The sequence below is a fragment of the Lemur catta genome, chromosome 1 (assembly GCF_020740605.2).
Source record: "Lemur catta isolate mLemCat1 chromosome 1, mLemCat1.pri, whole genome shotgun sequence".
NCBI classification, from domain to species: Eukaryota; Metazoa; Chordata; class Mammalia; order Primates; family Lemuridae; genus Lemur; species Lemur catta.
Window position 1 is genome coordinate 107,637,839 of NC_059128.1, and position 15,067 is coordinate 107,652,905.

The 15,067-nt window shown below is 62.7% G+C and overlaps 1 protein-coding gene across 1 annotated transcript; it reads right to left on the minus strand.

The window, feature by feature from the left end:
* Positions 1–3,272: 3,272 nt before the first annotated feature.
* On the minus strand, positions 3,273–14,551 carry KLF16 (Kruppel like factor 16). The gene is made up of 2 exons (XM_045543675.1): positions 13,982–14,551; positions 3,273–5,542 (listed from the first exon to the last, which is right to left on the minus strand). The coding sequence occupies exons 1-2, from the start codon at positions 14,436–14,438 to the stop codon at positions 5,229–5,231; spliced, it is 771 nt and encodes a 256-aa protein (XP_045399631.1). The 5' UTR covers positions 14,439–14,551; the 3' UTR covers positions 3,273–5,228.
* Positions 14,552–15,067: the final 516 nt, after the last annotated feature.

Here is a 15,067-nt window from a genome sequence, read left to right on the forward strand (position 1 = left end):
AGGCGGGAACAGGGAGGTTCAAAGTCTGGTGGAGTAGGCCCGCGTGTTAAAGGGAAGTTTAAGAACAAACTGGGGTATTTTGGTGGGATTTTAAAATGGTGGAACTACTATGGAAAACAGTGTATGATGGTTCTTCAAGAAGTTAAACATAATTACCATGTGATCCAGCAATTCCACTGGGTACATGCCCAAAACAGCTGACAACAGAATCTCAGAGCAATATCTGCACACTCACGTTCACAGCAGCATTATTCACAACAGCCCCAAAGTGGAAGCAACCCAAGTGTCTGTCAGTGGATGAATGGATAAACACAGTGTAGTACATACATCCAGTGGAATATTACCCATAAAAAGAAATGAAATTATGACACAGGCTACAGCATGGATGGACCTTGAAGACATCGTGCTCCGTGAGAGAAGCCAGACACAGAGGACAAATATTGTGTGATTTCACTCATAGGAGGTCCCTAAAATTCGTCAGATTCATAGAAACATAAGGTAGAACAGTGGGTGTAGTGTTTCATGGGGACAGGGTTTCAGTTTGGGAAGATGAGAAAGTTCTGGAGACGCGTGATGGTGATGGTTGTGCAACTTAATGCCACTTAACTGTGCACTTAAAAATAGTTAAGACGGTGGCCCATGCCTGTAATTCCAGTGCTTTCGGAAGATAAAGGTGGCAGGATCACTTGAGGCCAGGAGTTCGAGACAAGCCTGGGCAACACAGCAAGACCCCATCTGTACAAAAATTGTGTTTTTAAAAATTAGCTGGGCGTGGTGGCACCTGTAGTCCCAGCTACTCGGGAGGCTAAGGCAGGAGGATCACTTGAGCCCAGGAGTTGGAGGTTGCATTGAGCTGTGATGACGCCACTTCATTCCAGCCTGGGTGACAGAGCAAGACCCAGTCTCAAAAAGAGAAAAGAAAAGAAAATGGAGGCCAGTGCGATGGCTCACGCCTGTAGTCCTGGCACTCTGGGAGGCCAAGGCGGGTGGATTGTTTGAGTTCAGGAGCTCGAGACCAGCCTGAGCAAGAGCAAGACCTCATCTCTATTAAAAATAGAAACAAATTGTATGGACAACTAAAAATATATATAGAAAAAATTAGCCGGGCATGGTTGCACATGCCTGTAGTCCCAGCTACTCAGGAGGCTGAGGCAGAAGGATTGCTTGAGCCCAGGAGTTTGAGGTTGCTGTGAGCTAGGCTGACGCCACGGCACTCTAGCCTGGGCAACAGAATGAGACTCTGTCTCAAAAATAAATAAATAAATAATAAAAATAAAAAAGAAAAGGGTTAAGATGGTAAATTTTACATTGTGCGCAGGTGTTTTTTTTTTTTTTACAACAATTATAAATAAATAAGTGACAGGGTGCAGTGATAGGAGGCAGGTGGGTTGGGCTGGATCAGAGATGACTCTTCGGAGGATGTGATGGTGTCACAAAGGCTTTCCCTCACCAGCAACGGAGCGGTACACTCCTTGGCCTGGCCCCTGACGACGCTTGTGAAATGAAATACTAATACTATTTATGGGATTGCTCCATCCATGTGAGCTGGTTGTGGTCATCCATTCAGCTGATATTTACTGAGCACTTAGTATGTGGCAGACAGTGCTAGAAACATCAGGGAGCAAAGCAACGATCCCCACCCTAGTGGAGGTGGTGTTGTAGTCAGGGAGGCCGACAATGAAAATAGGAAATAAATAAATGAGGTACCCTTATATGAGGCACAACGTGCCAAGGGAAAGGAGACAGGAGAGAGGTTTGTCTGGAGGAAGGGCTAATGTGGGTGGTCCTATGGAGAGGTGGAATTTGAGCAGTTTTTAAGAAGGTAAAGAGAGAGCCAAGTAGTGTTCTGGAGGAAGAGCATTCCAGGCGGGGGGGGGGGCTCAGCCTCTGCAAAGGCCCTGGGGCAGGACCACACCTGGCATGTTGGAGGCACAGCAGCGAGTAAAGGGGAAAGAGGGAGGGGGGAAGGACAGGGAGGGGACAGGATGGGTCATGCAGGGCCTGGTGGGCCTCAGGGAGGACTTGGGGTTTTTACCACAACGAGGGAGGTGGGAGTCATGGAGGGCTGTGGGCAAAGAAGGGACAGGCTATGACTCAGGTGTTCACAGGTGTCCTCTGGTGGCTGCTGCGGGAAGGACAGGCTGTGGGAGGTGAGCAGGGAGCCGGGGACCAGGGCGGAGGGGACTGCCTGGTCCACGTGGGCCATGCTGGGGCTGGACCAGGTGGAGACCTTTGAAGTGGGGAGAGGTGGCCGGACTCTGGATATATTTAAGGTTGAACCCAGGGAGATTTTCAGATGGACTGAATGAGGGTGGTGAGACAAGGAGGGGAGTCCAGGACGACTCCAAGGCATTTGGCCCGCGCACCTGGAAAGAGGGAGCTGCCATCATCCCAGGAGGGGACGTGACAGGTGATGGGGCAGACTGGGGGTGGGTGAGGGGTCCCAGAGGCTGCAAGAAGACGGTGCTGTTTCTGTTGCACGTACGGGGGACTAAAAACCTGATGTGTGTGTGCCAAAGAGATCGAGGGGGTGAGGCTGCAAGTGTAGACCCCACATTCTAGTAATTTTGCCCCAAAGGGGCAGAAAAGCAGGCAGGAGCTGGAGGGGAGAGCAGTCGGGCGTGAGCGGGCGCCAGCCGCGTAAGACCAGGGGCGGCCACCGTGGGGTGAGCCACCGCTTTCCCTGCAGCGAGACCTCGGAGGGAGCAGGTGCGCTGGGAGGGTCTGCTCCCGCCCCCGCCCGCCTTCGGCTCCGGACCCCGCTGGAATCTGTTCTCCTAGCAACAGGTTCAGAGCTGTCGCCAGATTTCCAATGCTCCAGGGGCGCTAAGCTTCCTCTCCACGGAGCCCCTTTCCCCTCCAGCACTAGCCCCCACCTCCCAATTTCCACGGGGGGGGGGAGCTGGCATACAGTAGGCGCTCAATACACGAACGCCCCACCACTGGGCGGGCACAGGAGCCTGTCGCGCCCGCGAGCACCTCCAGAGGCGAGGGCTCCCCCAGCCCCTGCGGCGCCGGAAGGGGCCGCCCCCAGGCGGGCGCCGTGTCACCGCGTCTCGGTTGCCGGGTTGCCGGGTGACGGGGCGGGAAGCTGGGTTGGGGGCGTTAGGGTCGGCGGGGACCTGGACGAGAGCCCCACCGGAGCCCGGGATGCACTAGTCCGCTGCCTGTTTCCCCAGGAGGAGTTGGATGACCTTGGGGGGTGGGATGGAGGGACTCAGGGCCCACACAGGCAGGGGGCCCGCGATGGGAAAAACCACACTGACAGGGTGGAAGGTTTTAAAAAGGGCTCGTTTAATTAATTAAATACAAGGATGAGGCCAGGCAGGGCGGGGGAGGGGCGCCACCCACATAAAGCACAAGTCCCACGGGGCATTCCTCCCCTACTCGGCCTCTGGAGCCACAGCCAAAGGGCTGCAAGCAGGCCCCAGGGACCACCAGCTCCTGAGCAGAGGAGGGTGCGCAGGTCTCTTCAGGAATTCTGGAGCCTGCAGCTCTACCTACCCCTAGCCAGGCACCCACCAAGGCTGGGGCCAGAGACACACCCAGAGGAAGACCAAAGAAAACCGGGCCCCAGCCCCCCACCCACCCCCAGACTAAGGCATCTCACTAATGCTGCTGCCAGAGAGAGGAGGCCAAGAGCCCAAGGCTGACCCGGGCAGACCCTCCGAGCCCAGCTCCAGAAGGGCCAGCCCTGCTTCTGTTCCCCAGGCCCCGGGGTCCCCCCATCCCTGGGTCCCGCCAAGCAGGGGCTGAGCCCAGGTGCCACCCACCCAATAGGGAGACAGGAAGATTATGGAACGAGGGGGTGCCAAAAACCGCCTGAAACCAACAGTTGGGGGATAGGCCAGCCCTTCCCGGGTCTCAGGCAAGGAGCCTGGGTCCCCCTTCCCACTGGAGGGTCGCGGTCCCCAGTACCCAGTCCAAAAGGAAATGCAACCAACGCCACAGCAAGAAGACACCTGGGAGAACAGGGCATGTCACCCTCAAGAGACAACTCTCCACCCTCCCCCACACTCACACCCCCTGAGGACGATGGCCCACCCGCCGGGGCCCACAAGGAATCGGTGCCTGAAAAAATATTCTACCCGGTCCAAAAAAACGAGCTATGCCAGGAGGCTGGGTAGCCAGGCCTCCAGCTTCCAGTCCACGAGGCAGGACCTCGACTGCGGCCCAGGGATCACCTCTTCCAGGCACCCAGGACAAGGAGGGGACTTGCAGGGAGGAGAAGCCCCAGAGCCCACGGTGCGCAAATCTCCCACCGGCCGGTCTCGACAGCCCCACCTGCAGGCCGGGGCGGGGAGCACACGGCACCCAAACCAGAGATTTGATTGTCAAGTCAGGGACTCCACCCACGCAGGAGCGGGGAGGGGGGCCCACGGTGCCGGTCTCCCCCGGAGTCTCTCTCACACACCCACTCACCCAGAGAGGGGGAGAAAGGCCCCCCCAACACCAGCAGACAGGAAAATAAATAAGCCAGACAGCACTGGCTGGGGACCCCTGCCCCTGCCCCAAAGTGAAAAATCTCTTTGGAAGAACCCTACTCCTCCTCCCTCCCCCAAGTCTCCGAAGACCTGGGCCCCTCTGGATACCCCAATGCCTCCCCCCTCCCGGCCATACCCTCAAGGCTTGGGGTGCTGGGAGGCCCCTCCTGTGGGCAGAAGCTGTGGACACCTGAGATTGAGTACCCAAGGGGGAGGTGGTCGGGCTGCACCCCCTGTTTCCCTGAACTTCTCCAATGGCTTTCGGTGTGGTGGGGAGAGAGGTGGGGGCCCGAGAGGACCCCTGGTTCATCTATGGCTCTGCACATTTCATCCCAACTTGAAGGGAATGGCCTGGGGGCGGAGTCCGAGCCCTGGGCAGGGGGCACCTTCTCTGCGCCCAGCCCCCAAACCCCACCCCTGGCGGGGGAAGAGGTGGGGAAGGGGAAGGCCCCCTGGCACTCTTCTGCCAGGGGACCCCGTTGCTCAGATGGGAAGAAAGTTAGTAATCATGGCTATTTACAGACACAGGCCCCAGTCACCCATCCTGAGGGCCACCTCTGCAGCCCCTTCCTTGCTTTCTTGAGGTGGATGGGGGCATCTTCAGGGTCCACCCACAGCTGGAAGGGGCCAGGGCTCCCTGTTAGTCCCCACCATGGGCCCTGGCCGGCAGGAGCGTCCTCGAGTTGCTGGTGGTCCACGCCAGGGCCTGGCAGAGGGCATGCTCAGGGCGGGCTGGACAGGGCCTTACAGGCCAGTGGGGGCCGGGCTGGGCACGGGGCTAGGCGCGGGGCTGGGTGCGGGGCTGCCGGCCAGGCTGCAGGGCAGCGAGTCGCTGGGCGAGGTGCTGCGGGCGCCCGGACGCCGGAGCAGTTCCGGGCGGAAGCCGGGGTGGCGGCGGGCATGCTTGGTTAGGTGGTCGCTTCGGGTGAATCGCTTGGAGCACAGAGGACAGGGAAAGCGCTTCTCGCCCGTGTGCGTCCGGTGGTGGCGGGCCAGCTCATCAGATCTTGCGAACTTCTTGTCGCAGCCTGGCCAGTCGCAGGCAAAAGGACGTTCACCTGGACAGAGGAGCAGAGGACAGGCGGCAGTGAGCGGCGGGCAGGAGGCAGAGACACCCAGCAGATCCCAAAGGTTGAATTCCGGGTGTGCGTTTCAGACCCACACAGGTGCACAGGACACGACCCTCACCGGCCCTGCAACCGCCTGATTCGAGCCCCTAATGGGTAATTCTCCCCTTATTTCCTCTTAACCGTTAGAAAGGACACTCCTGCCAGCGGTTTCTGTTTGCTGTTAAGTAAAATCTGCAGAGACCTGACACTGACGTCCCCCACCCACCCCAGGTGGGACCTGGGCAGGGTCTAGAAAATGTCTCCCACTTTATTTTCCATGCACATGCATGCTCAGAACACAGGTGTGGTTTTGGAGCAGTTGCTCCTGTGCAAACAGGTCACGCTCTCACCACACACCCTGCCCGCTCCTCCTGTGGGGCATTCAGGAGCTTCCCAGGTGTTCAGGAGCCCACCCAACCCCCTCCATTTTCAAATGCCCTCCTGGGGCGCAAAGCCAGGGTGGACAGGCACCATCTTGGCAGTTTCCCCTGCCGGACCCTCCAAGGACCCTGGGGGCCCCCCTGTAAGCAGAGGAGCAGGTGAGGAGCCCACCATGCCCTGGGGCCACCTGCAGATGGTAAGGATCGGGCACCTCGGTCTCCCCTCGAGTGACCTGTAGGCCGGGCCTGGCGCTTGGAGAGCCGGGAAGGCGCGGGCTGGACCCGCCACCGGGAGGGTCACCGCGGGTCAGAGCACGGTGACGAAAAGGGGGCGGGTCACGCACCGCAGGCGGCCGCACTCGCCCCGCCCCCGCGGAACAGATGGCGCTGGGCAGGGGCGGGCCGCCACCCAGCCACTTCCTCCGCAGACCCCTCCCACCGCCCCGGCCGGGCCGGGCCTCGCCCATCCTGCCCCCAGCAGCCGTCGCCAGCCCTGCCCGCCTGTCCCCTCCCCACCTGGCATCGCGTCTTTGCTACAAAACACTGCTGCCCGACCCCTCCCCCAATTTTACCCGGCCTCACGCCCTTAGCGCGGGACAACCGTGTTGTCAGTGTTTCCCCAGCAGACAAGGGTCTTCAGGGACTGGGGAGGGGCAGGTCAGTCCACTCAGGTGCCCCCTGCCCGCCCCCGCTGTGCTTTAGAACAGCTCTGACCCTCCCCGCCAGGCCCGGGGCCAAGGGGCTGTGCGCCCCCGAAGCCGGCCCCCTTTTGGACCACGCTCCGGGTACCCGGGCCCCCGGAATTCCAGGTGTAGCTTCGCCCATACTCAAGGGTTTTGAAGGGTGGCGGTAGAGTTTAGACACGCGGGCTGGGGCACCCACACGCTTCTGCAAGGCCCCTGGTGGCACCTGATGGACCCCCGAGCCTAGCTTCAGGAGTGCCACAGCGGGGACAGGGTGGCCAGGAGCAAGGTCACCTCGTGGGTTGCACGCTGGGGTGGGGGTTTCGTCCACCACTGGGGGCTGTACTGACCAGGGACCACGCCCACCTGTAGGGGAGCGATGGCTGGAAGGATTCTGGTTGAGAACTACAGACAGCAGTGGGTGCTTCAGCCAGGGGCCTGGAAGGGCCCCCAAGGAGGACCCATGGTGGGGGAGTATGGAAGTGGCCACAAGCCAGCGGGAGAGCCCACGGGGCAGACCTACAGCCACCAAGGTGACCTGGTGACATCTCTGATCTCAAGGGCTGCCCTGGGGAGAGAGGGGTTGTGGAGACGGAGGGGAAGTGGGAGGGGTCCAGGCCACTGAGGGGCACCTGCCACCACGCAGGGCCCAGGAAGGAACCAGGAGAAAACCTCCCCTCCCCCAACCCCATCCTTCCTGCCTGCCACACCCTGACACCCCCTGTAAGACAGAAGATGGGGGTCAGAGCCCAGTAGGGCCCCCGAAAGAGGTTTCTCCTGGGACACCTGCGGGCCATGCAGGAGGCTGTGAACTCAGGCAGCTCCAGAGCCACTGTCCCCAAGACCAGCAGAAGCCCCAAATCCCTGGGGCTGCCCCCTCCACACCCCAAGGCTCCCCAAAACAATCCAGAAGGCAGGCTCTGCAGCAGCTGGGGGAGGGCTCCCACGGGGACAGAACTGAGAGGCTCAAAACAGCCCCGGAAGGGACCTCGACCCCCACCCAGACCCCTGGGATCTGACAGCTCCCAAGGACCTCAGCGTGGGGGAAGGGGAGTCTGTTAAGGGGGAGGGGCTGTTGGCTCTGGAGCAGACCCCGGGATGCGGGAGCAACGCCCCTCGCAGGGGGGCCTGCAGCCCTGTCGCCATCTTGCAGGGCGCAGGCGGGGTGGAGGCAGAAGGGGGGGACATCCCGCTGCAGCTCTGCCCAGGGGTTGGCTCACTTCCCGTTTTAGGGGACTGGTCCCCACCTCCCATCCTCCCCTCCGCCCCCCTCACTCCGTTCCACTTTGCAAAGAGCAGGTTGCAAAGGGGTCGAGCGGGTCAGGACACGCGCAACCGCTGGGAACACAGCTGCTGCACGTAGTAGCGGCAGGGACCTCCGCAGCCCCAGCCCGCCCCACTCACGTGGTCCCGCTCCCGCCCGGGCCAGGGGCCGGGACCAGGGTCGCCTCGGGGGCCTGGTCGCCTGCTAGCCCCGCCCCGCACTCCCCGCTCCCGTGCGCACGTGCGCGACGGTGCAGGGGTGTGCAGGCTGCCCGCCCCCGCATTACCGGGCAAACGCCTGCAAGATGCCAGGCCCTGCTACCCTCTCAGACGATCCTCTAGCAGGGAGTGGGAGGGACCTGAGGCGCAGCCACTCGGCTGCTCCAGGCTACCTGGCCGGACCGCGGCGCTGGAGGAGGGTGCGGCCTGGAGGAGGGTGCGGCCGGTGGGGACCACGCAGGGAGGGCAGTGTGGGCGGGGCGCGGGTGAGTTTGGGACAGCCGGGACACTTCAATGCGGTGCAGGCTCAGAAAAATGGAGGACGAGAAGTCCTGGACACCTGGCCCAGCCCCTGAGCCAGTAGGGGAGGGCCTGTGCACCAGATACCTGGCCTCAGGCTTCAACCCTCAACCTGCGTGGTCTCCAAGAGGCCAAGGGCAGGGCAGAGGCAAAGGGCCCTGAGTCTGAAAGGGAAGCTTCACCTCCTTGGGTGGTCCAGGGATTTGCGTGGGGAGGGAGGTGTGGTCAGCCACCTGTCCTAGCACAGAGGTTCACCTACCAGGTAGGACAGACTCCATGGGGGGAGGAGCGGAATAAGGCAGACCTGCCCCTAGGAGAGCTGGGAAAGGCTGGGGCCTCGAGGGCCTCTCGCCCACCCAGGGCCGGGCAGGGGGCTTGCTGAAGGAAGTGACCCCTCAGCAGGTCCCACAAAGCCTTAAGGAGACTCTAGGAGCCGCAGCAGCAGCTAAGACAGAAAATTAGTGGTGAGGTCCGAGTGCACCAAGGGCAGATGATTTTACTAAGGCCAGCCTGGGGGTGGGGGGTGTCATCCACTCGGGGGCCTTGAATACCATCTGGACGCTGGCCACCCCCACATCCACTGTACCCTTGGCTTCCCACCTCTCCCACCCCACTCCTCAGTGGGCAGGCTGCTTTCCAACTACCCCACTGTTCCTGTGGGACACCTACCTGGGCAGGTGTATCACCGGTTGTCCCAACCCCTCACCTCTCTTCCCTGCCAGCAAATCCCATCACCTTTACAGTCTAGACCCCACCCTGGCTCCTCCTGGCTCACGCCTGGACTAGTGCAGTAGCCCAGCAACTCCCACCTGGCTCAGGGTCAAAACTGAAGCCTTTGCCTGGGCTGGGGCTCCAGGCCCTGTTGCCTGGCCTGTCTCTGCTCAGTCTCCCCCCACAGGGTGGTCTCCCCTGCCTCCCCGGGGGCCCCCTACCCTCCATCCCCTTTCTCAGTTCGTCTATCCTTGCGCCGGGTTTCTGAAACACTTGCATCTTGTGTGATTTAATGTATGCACACAACCCCCCACCCCACAGGACTAGGAAATGCACGCCCAGCACCAGCCTGGCATGCAGTAGGTGCTTACTGCACATCTGTGGGAAGAGAGAACTTATAGGCCTAGAGAACCAAGCCCCGGCTTCCAGCAAGAGACCAGGCAAATGACATTTGTGGGGCACATCATTTACCTGGTGCCCACCAGGCTGCGTGGCCCATGTCCCTACCCAGACTGGTACCTTCCACATGGGGCTGTCGGTGCCTGGGGGTGAGGCAGGGCACAGCTCCCACAAGCCCCCCCCCAGTAGTGAGCGTGTGTAACCCCTGCTCTAGAAACAGCCTGGGGCCAGGGCGGCCCACCCAGGCCTGCCAGCTCTCCCTGGCAGAGGGGTGGGGGGGCTTCTCCGGCCAGTATCACTCGCCAACTCCCCACCCATCTGGGCCACCTTTATCAGGGAGCCTGGGTGGGGTGGTTATCACCCCCTACAACATTGGGGGAGCCCTCCCCATCCCTCAAGCTGGGGCATCTGCGGTCTGTTCCTGCTGCTCTCTGCACCCTGTGGGCTGGAGGAGGGGGTTGGGCAGTCTCTGACCTCCCATAAGCTGTAGAGTCCTGAGTTTTGAGCCCACCAGCCATGCCACCCTGACCCTAAGGGAGCTCCCAGCTCTGCCTGGGGGCAGAGATGACAATGCTTGACTGAGTGTGTGGTGGGAAGAACAAGGGTGGGACTGCCTCCACCCTCCAGGCCTCAGTTTCCCCATTGGCCTCTCCCGCTGGGGCCCTCCCCAGCAAAGAGTACCATGACCATCATCAGCCCTGACTCCCCACACCTCAGGCTGCCAGATCAGAAAACCGGGAGTCACCCTCACTGCTCTCCCACACCCCGCAGTCCTGCACCTTCTCTCTCCCACCCAATTTGTGGCTGGGTCCACCCCTCTGCCTCCCAGACCGTGCCCTGCCCTCAACCCCTCTCCAATCCTAATCCCTTTTCCATAAAGGGATTTCCCTCTGCAAAGCCCAGCCTGCCTCCCAAACTCCCACCCCCGCTCTTGGGATTAAGTACAGTTCTTCACCTTGCCACAGGCCCCCTCCCCACCCCAAAATCTACCCCAGCACTCTGTTCCCTCCTAGAGTTACCCTGTTCTCTGCCCCGCCCAGCCCGTCCGCCTGAGGTCTCTTCCTTCAGGTAGCCTCTTCCCTCCTTCGCCAGAATCTCTGCAGCCACCACTCAACACACAGATTTACCAGAGTCCTGGGGGGAAGAGGCTGGGTGCACCCCCACACTGCCCTGCACAGCCCTGTTCAGACTTCAGTGAATAGGATTTTAGAGTTGAACATTGAATTACAACTGGGGGTGATCCTGCAGTCCCCCAGAGGACCTGGGCCATGTCTGGGGACATCTGTGGTTGTCACAACCGGGGACTGCTCCTGGCATGGGGTGGGTGGAGGCCAGGGACACTGCAAAGCACCTTGCAGCACCCAGGACGGCCCCTCCCCAGAGAAGGATTTGGCCTGAGACGATGTCTCAGCAGTGCCAAGCGGGGGGGGGGGGGGGGGGGGGGGGGGGGTGCGGGAGACAGACTGAAGACTATTAGAAGCCCCCTTCCCAGCTTGAGCTCCTGCTCTGGGGGAGGGGGTCAGCGACCCCACAGGGGGCACGAGGCTGAGTGTGCGCTGGGCACAGGGGACTCTGGGGATGGGAGGCCCATGGGGATGGAGGAGGCTTGGAGAGCAAGGAGCAGACAGTCAGCCTCTGTGCCCGCCCCCGCCCCAATGCTGGCTCCCTCACTCTCAGTAACCATAGCAACGGCGTCAACATCTCCCACAGCTTCCAAAGTCCTTCCCCCGCCCCACGCAAGAGAGAGCCTGCTGAGCTGGGGGCCACGGGCCAGACCCAGAGACCCAGAGACATGAGGAGCAGCCCTGCCCCACCACTGCCGGGTGCCCCCAGGGGAAAAAAAAACCATCATCCCTCCTGGCCTCCTCGCCTCCCCCCACCCCGCAGATAGGAGGGTAAATGGGGCAGAGAAAACAGCAGTACTGAGCCGTCCTTCAGCAGGGTACCTGCTCCCGCCTCGGTTTGCCCATCTGTGAAATGGGGCTAGGCCAGGACTGCTGTTCCCTTTACACAGAGGAGGAGGAGGATGCCCAGGCAGGGGGCTGGGGTAGGGTGGGGGCAGGACTCTCTCAGGCCTGGGGACAGCTCTGCAGTGGCTGGCACCTAAGTGTGGCTCCTCAAAGATCTGTCCCTAGCCTCCACCCAGGGCCAACCCTCCAGCAGGGTACCACCACACCAGTCTTCGGACCCACCCCCACAAGCATGGCCTTCCTGGCCCCAAACCCACTCCCTCCACTGGGGCCTGGAAAAAACCAAGAATCTTCCACTAAAACAGGCCGTTTTCACACACCCCTTGGTGGTCCTGGGGAGACCCTGAATGCTCCTCAGTCATTCAGCTCGTAAGTGTCCAAAACCCTTTGGAAGCAAGCTCAAAGGTACCTGGGTCCCAGGCTGCCCTCCAGTCCTCATGTCACTGTAATAAAGAGAGCTTCAGGGCAGGACAGCCATAGCCACCCATGGGGTGGGGGTGGAAGGGCACAGGATCCACCCCCAGCACACAAAGCAGGCACCAGTGCCGCATCAGAACATCTGCACCCACCCTGGGATGCCCTGACGTGGCCTCCCAGGCCTCAGCTTCTCACGACCTCGGGGTGACAGAGTTCCCTCCTGTCCCTTCTGGCTGAAGGATAGCTGCTGCCATTTCCTGGGGGCCCATGGAAGCGTCCCTTGGCACCTAGATAGGAGGTGGCCTGTCCGCCCCCTTCTCCCAACCTTGGAAATTAAAGGTCAAAAAAAAAAAAAAACCAAACCAAACCAGAATGCTAGGATCGAAAATGCTCTCAGGGCCATGTCACCTAACAAAGGGATGAGGCCCGGGGGGGGGGTGGACAGGTGGAGGTCCTTTTTTCAACAGGCCTCCGCACCAGCCCCTCACAGGTTAGACCTGCAAACTCACCCTGCAGGAACAGGGTACTCCTGGACCCCCCAGAGGAGCATCTCCCTCCTGTCCACCCCCAAATCTCCTTGCCATCCTCAGGGACACACAGAGATACAAGAACTCCCTCGCCTTAAAGAGATTCCATATAGAGATCACATAACACAACGGTGAAATGCAGACCCCACCCCGAGCCCTGTCCTGCACCCTGGACTCCAACCTGTGCCCCCAGGTGGCCTCCAGGGCCCTGGGGATAATGCCAGGTACTGAGCTAGAGGTGGGAAGAACAGAGAACAGGAGGTGGGGCTGCCAGTGCCCTCCCCTCCCCACACCCCAAAGACTGGAGCCTCCGGGGCTGCCTGCTCTATCTCAGACATCGCACTCTGGCCCACCTGGCTTTCCTGGGCTCACTCCATCTGTGTTTTCACAAAGGTGGCCCAAGGAACAAGCCTCCTCGGAGTGCCCCGTTCTCCGATGCAACCCACTATGACCCTAAAAGGAATGCAGCGTTGCACCCATTATAGAGATGAGAAAACCGAGGCCCAAAGGCAGCAGGTCATCTGTGATATGGTGGCAAGCTCAATATGCCAAATCCAAGCACAGCCCCCACAGCCTGTCCCCAGGCCTCTCAACCCTCGCTTCCCATCCCAAACCCAAGCAGCCTACAGAACCCCACCTCCTGTCTCCAATCCAAACTCCCTCTCCGGACAGTGGAACTCAAGGGAAGGACTGGGGTGCGGGGGACGGGGGGTGCGCAAAGTAAAAAGATAATCAGCGCCCACCTGACTCCCTGTTCCTCTAACCCCGGGGCTGGGCTGGGAGGGGCGCTCACGAAGCTGGATTACGCCGGACTCCAACCCGGCACCCAAACATGCTGAAAAAACGTGGTGAGGACCTGACTCCCTCCGGGGTCCCCCTATCCAATCCGCCCTCCCCGGACTCAGGCCCCAACCCGCACTCCGAGCCCCACCCTCCACCTCGTTAACACACAGAGGACGGAAAGAAAACGTGCTGGGCACCCCCCACACCCTGGCACCGTGCCAGGTGCTCCGCCGACCTCTGGGGAGAATGCGCGCCGCCAACCCAGGCGCGGGCACGCGGTTGCTTCTCCATTTTCACAGATAAGGAAACTGAGGCTGGGGGAGGGGGAGGGAAGAGCAGAATCTCAGAGCTGGATATTCCCCAACCTCGGCGCCCATCACCCAGCTCAGAATGCAAAAACAAAAAAAACATGAGGCAAGGCGCGGAAGGAGAGACGGTCTGCCCGACCGTCCCGATCCCGCCCCGGTGCCCAGCTGCGCCGTCCGCCCTGCTCGGCCCGGGAGCCCCTGACACCGCCGTCCACGGCGGCCGCCATCCGCTCGCCGCCCGACCGCGTGGCCGCCACGCCCCCCGCGCGCGCCCCACCTACCCAGGCCCCGCCCTGCCGGCCGGCGCGGCGGCGGCCCGGGCGCGCCCCCCTCCCCGCCCCCCACGCGCCACGCAGTTTCGGGGTCCCGGCGGGGGATGGGGCTCAGGAGGCCGCCCTCGCACGGTCCGGGATCGCTGCTGCACTCACCTGTGTGCGTCCGCAGGTGCGACTTTAGGTGTGAAGACTTGTAGTAGGCTTTGGCGCAGCCCGGGAAGGGACAGCGGTGGCTCTTGGCGGCGGCGGAGGGCGCGGCGCCGGGGGCGCGGCCAGAGGTCGGCGAAGAGGTGGCCGAGGAAGAGGAGGCGGGGGAGGCGCCCCCCGGGGCGGCTCCGGGCCCGCCGCGCAGGTCGGCCAGGATGCTGGCGGCCAGCAGGTGGGGCGCGGCGGCGCCGCCCGGGCCCGGGCCAGGGGCGGCAGGGGGCGGCGGCGGTGGCCCCGGGGTCCCGGGCGAGGCGGCCTCGCGGCGTGCCGCGCGCACATCCAGGCCGGCAGCTGGGCCCGCGCCCTCGGGGCCGGGCCGCCCGCGGTGCACCACCGCGCCCGAGGAGATGGCCATGAGGACGTCGGCAGCGAAGTAATCCACGCATGCCACGGCCGCCGACATGCCGGGGAAAGGCGCGCGGCGCGGGCTGAGCGGAGGCGGCGAGAGTGGCGCTCGTCCGGCCGGTGGCGGCTGCTCGAGTGCGGGAGGCGGAGGAGGAGGAGGAGGCCCGGCGCGCGCCGCCGCCGCCGCCGCCCGCGCTCGGCCCGCTCCGCCCCGCCTGACGCGCCCTGACGCACCGGAGCCCGCGGGGGCGGCCACAGCCCGCCCCGCCCGGAGGACGCCCCCTCGGGGCGCCGCAGCCACGCCCCCCCGCCCGGCGCACCCTCTGCCACCCACCGAGCGGCGCGCGGCCTCCGGGGGCGGGGTTCGGGAGGGAGGAGCCCGCCCCCCGGCTCGCCCACTTTGGCCCCAGAGAGCTGCTTCGGCCCAGAGCGTGCCCCCCCGACGCTGGGGCGCTAGGCCGGGGAGCCCCGCCCCCTGCCGGCGCGCGCCCCCGTCCCCTTCCCGGAGCGCCCGTCCCTTGCCGGGGCGGGAAGCCAAGGAGCCCCGCCCTCTCTCCGGCACGCCCCCCTCTGCCCGGTGCGCGCCCCGCCCCATCCCGGCACGCCCCGCCTCCTCCTGGCGCGCCCACCCCACGCTGGGGCGCGCGGCCGGCGGGAGCCTGCCCCTTCCAGGGCCGCTTCCACCCT

Bases quoted from the DNA above. Each gene is read 5' to 3' on its own strand.
- KLF16 (XM_045543675.1), bottom strand. From the start codon at position 14,438: ATGTCGGCGGCCGTGGCATGCGTGGATTACTTCGCTGCCGACGTCCTC. The intron at 5,543-13,981 runs GTGAGTGCAGCA...TCCTCTGTCCAG, and splicing joins GCACCTGCGGACGCACACAG to GTGAACGTCCTTTTGCCTGC.